The sequence below is a fragment of the Triplophysa rosa genome, linkage group LG7 (assembly GCF_024868665.1).
Source record: "Triplophysa rosa linkage group LG7, Trosa_1v2, whole genome shotgun sequence".
NCBI classification, from domain to species: Eukaryota; Metazoa; Chordata; class Actinopteri; order Cypriniformes; family Nemacheilidae; genus Triplophysa; species Triplophysa rosa.
The window spans coordinates 3,250,659-3,256,658 of NC_079896.1; the positions used below are offsets into that span (position 1 = coordinate 3,250,659).

General features: G+C 39.8%; 1 protein-coding gene across 3 annotated transcripts in view; it reads left to right on the plus strand.

Annotated features, from left to right (window-relative positions):
• Window positions 1-6,000, plus strand: part of tafa3a (TAFA chemokine like family member 3a) — a 75,390-nt gene that overhangs the window by 45,702 nt on the left and 23,688 nt on the right. For all 3 annotated transcript variants that reach the window (XM_057337598.1, XM_057337596.1, XM_057337599.1), the window contains one exon: window positions 2,173-2,285. In XM_057337598.1, coding sequence (XP_057193581.1) covers window positions 2,174-2,285 — 112 coding nt within the window. In that variant the 5' untranslated portion in view covers window position 2,173. The remainder of the gene's footprint in view (window positions 1-2,172; window positions 2,286-6,000) is intronic.

Here is a 6,000-nt window from a genome sequence, read left to right on the forward strand (position 1 = left end):
CCTAAACCGATACATGCCCACTCGGGCACGCTCTGTTGCACTGCCAGGTTTGTTAAAAAGAAGCATTCTGACCTCTTTGGCTCCTATTTACCCGCGTCTCTTTATAATCGATACGCGCAAGCCCTTTGGGTGCGCGGAGGGCGACATCAGCTATTTACAGTGTGTGTGTTTTTCAATAACGCAACTACAGTAACTTGTCAACGACCTCATAAGCTGGTGAACCCCTCTGGCTTTGTGTGGTTATTGCGGGCAGAGAGGCTAATTGTGCTTATGGGGTGGAATGAGAGCGAGAGAGCGAGCGGTAAAAGGGTGTGTTGAGCAGAGATGCTTTAACGAAACAAGCTGAGCTGATGTCGGCCTTTTGTTGACAATGTGTGCACGGATAATTGTGTAATTTAAGTGTGAAAAACTGCATGTTTGGACATGTACTAAGCAATCACACTTGCTGTTTTTACCTGAAGAATGAGGGTGGCCAAACAACATTGGCCACTGAGACATTTCTCACAATATCTTTCTTGTGTTCTGCAGATGAAAGACTCATATGCAGGTTTTGAACGACATGAGGGTAAATAAATGATGACGAAATGTTTGTTTTAGTGTAGTGGAATAAAGGACAACGTTACAGCTGAACACAAGCCTTACAGTCCCTGCCAAACAAACAGGCTCACGGCCCTCGTGTGAAGCTCGTCTTTACTGTAATTTAAAGATAAAAGCTTGGCGAAAGACTTGAAAAGATGGCTGTGATATTGCTGTTAACAAATCCTCCCCTCACCTTCCCCCTCCAGATGAGTTGAGCACACGCTTGGCTTTTTTTGATGCAATGAGTTGTCTGATTGCTTTCGTGTGTTAGGTTCTCCCCGGATCCCTTAAAGACTCAGCGGGAACTGCTGACTGCCAGCCTCTGATAGTACATCAAGATTACTGTGTTTTCCAGACATGAATGAACCACCGTGAAAGAAGGAGATTGTGTCACTCGCTAACACGTTTGAAGGATGGATGATATTTGAGAAAAATTAATGGCTGTGTGAAAGCCCTTCCTGTTGCGGACTGAACGATCGCACGTCTTGCAGATTTGCGGTCATTTGCAGGAGTCGTCTGATTAACTGACTGTATCTCAACTGTGTTTCAAAATCAAATGCCTTATTTGGTTTGGACATTTTAATGCATCTATTTTTGATAGGAAAATGGGGTGCAGATAAATTTGTTACTCTGTTTACTTTTCTTGTTAATTATGGTATATTGCATCAGTGCACGCTTCCGATACATTTAAAAAAGATGTCAAATGCTTATATAAAATTGAAACAGGGTTATTATAGTTTTGTTTTCCGTTTTATTTTATTTTGATTAATATTTTGAGTTGATTTCTATTTTATTTCTATTGTTTGATTATGTGCTTTTGTCATTTTGTATTCTTTTCTTGTTTACTTTTATATTGCTATATAAGTTTAATTTATTTCATATGTCAATTTTTTATATATTTTTTATTTATTTTTTCAATTAATAATTTTAGTGTCCCAACTTAAACTTCCAATTTAAGTTTAGTAAAATTATTTAAAACTTTAAAAAATATATATACAGTATATTTAAGCTGATATTTAATTTGATTTCAATCAGAAATAAACTCCAGCCCCTTTCAAGTACATTTCCACATGTAACCAAACAATACTATAGTATTTTTTACTTTACCGTAGTATTACAATCTGGTACAAAAATGGTACCAAAACAAAAAACCTTTTTTAGTCTTTGCTGGGGTATTGAAGATAAACGATGTGTTTACAGAATATGCTTTGTCGCAGATCATTAAGTCTTATGTTAACTGCCTTGATTAAGGCAAGCGAACAAAAAACTGTTGTTGATGCTACTTGCATCTTACATAAGAATTTGAATCTTTTACCCTCGGGGAGATGTTGTTTCACAATTCCAACTTGTAGGTTGAAAAGTTACAAAATTTCACCTTATTGACGCTATTAAATAAGCATTTTCATTTTTAGTGACTTATTATTATTTATGTTTATGCATCTACTGTCAAGAGCTATTTAAAAAAAATCTCCCAAAAATGGTGCAATACATTCTATTCTATTCTATTCTATTCTATTCTATTCTATTCTATTCTATTCTGTTCTATTCTATAATGTGTATACTAATGTTTTAATGTGTTGTGTGTGTTTATAGGATGCGGGAAAGGGAACTGCAGTGTGTGGGCAGGAGATTACTGCTGTTGGGCATCTGTCTGCTGTCTCTATGGGGTCAGCTGAGTCTGGCCTCAACACACCGCAGTCATATTGGTAAGTCACAAGTAAACACTCACACAGTAGTGTTTAGTGGCGGATGTTAGAGGAAACTGAGAGATTGTTCACTTTCGTGCTGTTTTTAGCGCCTGACCTCCAAATTCTGAAGTCTCTTTTTTGCTTAATGCTTTTTTTCAGACAACCTTGCGCTGTTCATTGTCAAAATATGTTTCTTTGAAATATCAGCTTGGTCTGTTTTTCCAAAAGCTGTACAGGAGACGCATGTGAGATGCCTGGTTTCTGAGAAAAAGCAGCCAATTTTAAATCTCATTGCTGTCGAGGAAGTACAGTAGATATTCGATTTCTCTTTGTTTTTATCCTGTAGGTAGTAAATCTCAGCTAGATATCTCTCAAGCTTTGTTAGATAATGAAATGCTTTTAATGAAAAAAAGGAGAAACATAAAAATTCCTTATTAGTTAAAGGCAGAACGAATATGGATAGTGTAAAGTCGGATCCTGTCTTGATGGGGGATGGCTGCGTCGGGTCATTGGACCCTCGCTTCCGGCCCGCAGGGATGTCAAAGGGGAAGGTGTCAAGCTTGTCACAGAAATCTCATCGGAAAGCGAAAGAGAGGAAAAGGGAAAGCGAAATAAAACCTAGAGCGAAAGGTGGAAGATATGAATACACATTGCAATAATGAGAACCGTCCACGGTGGCCGAGTGGCAAACACTGGCGTTTCGCGAGCCGAAGAAGGAAAATGATGTTTGAGCAACCCAACCCGAGGCAAACACAGACAACACACACACAAAAGCGCTCGGCTGCATCCCGGTGAGGCTGCGTCTACCCCTTTCTGCGTTCTGAAAGCCACAAAGACCCAGTGGGGGCGAAGGAAAGCAGCAGCGACAATTAATCTCCTGTTATCGAGCCAAAGGCCTGCGCTAAATAAAATCGTGCCGCTTTCTTGGGCACGGCGACAAGGATAGCAACAAGTAAGGAGCCCTCCATCCTTTCTCCCCGCGGGTGTGTACGTGCGGTATGTTGGAGGCAGAATGGGTGATTGATTACAGGAAAAGCCCCCCGATCGCTCGCCCCGTGGTGCGGGAGAGAGAGAGAGAGAGAGCGGCTTTCCACCCGATGCAGGTCGCACGGCTTCAGGCGAGCGCAGAACTAATCACAGTTACTCCCAGTGGCTCTGGGAGGTCAGACCAAGGTGTTACCCGGTAAACAAACCTCTTTAGCCCCGATGTTAAAGAGAAGTGGGGACCGCCTGCTGCGTTAGATACCCAGCACACCCAGAGTGCATGGGCGGATCAACCTAATAACAGCAGGGGGGCAACGAAACAGCCAGCACTCATTAGCTAGTCATGAGGAAGAGAAAGAGACATGGAATGGTTGGGAGAAAGAGAGAAGACAAATGCAAAGCACAAATGCAGTTTAATTCTTGTGTAGGGTCACGTCTGTTTTGAGGGTCTGCTTTGTGAACAGAGGCACAAATGGCTGAGCTTATGTCTTGAAAAAAAAATCTGTGATCTCTTAAATAACTCTAGAGTAAATAAATTCGAATAAATTCTAGACATCAGTGAGATTAAAAGGAGAGCAAATGGAAACGTTTGCGGAAGTCTCCTGCGTGTCAGATATAAGATCTGAGAAAAGAGCCTAAAATCTTACAAATGTCGCTGTTGGAGATTTAGAGGAGATTTCAACAATGTCTGCATCAAAAGTCAATATTATTGAAGATCTCAATATGAACTCAAAATTTCTTATCAAATTTACCCAAATCTAGATTATTTTACCTCTACAATCTACATTCATTTTACATCTTCATACAGTACTTAGTGTATTTTAACTGTCTTATTTGTTTCTATTTTTATTAGGAGAAACATCTGAGATGAAGTTGATATTTAAATGAAACTCAACCGAGAGCGTCATTAAATCTCCCATGAGCTATGAAAGAGAGATACAATTTTCTGAGCAATTTTCTAAGGAGTTACTTACTGACACTAAATATTTTCACATAGTAAGAGTTCAGTGTTAAAACAAGACCAATATCATTTTTATGAGAAATATTGTGAAATCTTGTTGTTTTTGACTCAAGTTTTTTACACTAGTTGGGGCATTGATGAGATCTCATCTTGAATTCAGAAGGAGCTGTGTGAAAGTGCTACTGTAGAGTAGAAGACTTTCCATTTGCTCTCCATTTATCCTCTTTTGTTTTCTAGGAAACACATTTCTGATTTGTAAGATCTCATTTGTGGTTTTCTTTTCCTACGCTTTGATCCTTAAGAGACCAATGTATCAGCCTGATACAACGTTAAATCACTCGGTACTTTCTCGCGGGCCGGTGAGATCATCTCTTGTTGATTGGACGTAATATTTATCCCCTCTTCTCCATAAATGGACGCGTCTTCATATTAATAAACAGCAATCAAGCATTTTGTGATTTGTTAGTCAGTAGCTGCAGGGAGCGATTCAGCAATGCAGGGTGGAATAAAGGAGCCGTGAAAACCACATCGCAGGAGCTGATTATCAGATCTCATCTGACAGCTGGTCTCTTGTCTCCAAGTGATACACTGAGCAGGTTAAAAAAGGTAGCGAGGAAGCTGCTGTGGTGTTAGAAGAATGTCCTGCTTGTTGACAACAAATGATTATGAACCCAAACAGTCATTAAAACAATTGAGAGAAATCAGATAGATTAACACATTAATAGATAGACAGACAGGCAAACAGACAGATAAATGGATGGATAGATACGTAGACAGACAGATAGACAGGCAGACATATAGATTGACAGAAGGACAGATAGATACGTAGACAGGCAGACATATAGACATATAGACAGACAAACAAATAGATGCTTAGATCCAAAGATATCGAAGGCAGGCAGACATACAGTCAGGAAGGCGGGCAGACAGACAGACAGAGAGATAATGTAGATAGAATCATAGACAGACAGACATACAGAAAGATAGCCTACTTAAACCCATAGATAGGTGGACAGATAGAAAGCCAGACAAACAGAAAGATAAGCAGACAGACAGACATATACTTAGACCCATAGACAGGCAGACAGACAGACAGACAGACAGATAGATAGATAGATACTTAGACCCATAGATAGGTGGACAGATATATAGAATGGCACACATACAGACAGATATATAGAATGGAACGCATACAGACAGACAGACAGATATATAGAATGGCACACATACAGACAGACAGACAGACAGAACAGACAGACAGAGAGATAATGTAGATAGAATCATAGACAGACAGACATACAGAAAGATAGCCTACTTAAACCCATAGATAGGTGGACAGATAGAAAGCCAGACAAACAGAAAGATAAGCAGACAGACAGACATATACTTAGACCCATAGACAGGCAGACAGACAGACAGACAGACAGATAGATAGATAGATACTTAGACCCATAGATAGGTGGACAGATATATAGAATGGCACACATACAGACAGATATATAGAATGGAACGCATACAGACAGACAGACAGATATATAGAATGGCACACATACAGACAGACAGACAGACAGATATATAGAATGGTACAAAGACAGACAGATATGGCACACATACAGACAGATATATAGAATGGAACGCATACAGACAGACAGACAGATATATAGAATGGCACACACACATACAGACAGACAGACAGACAGATATATAGAATGGCACACAGCAAGACAGACAGAACAGACAGACAGACAGACAGACAATGGAAGCACAGCCCCCAAGATGGATATTTAT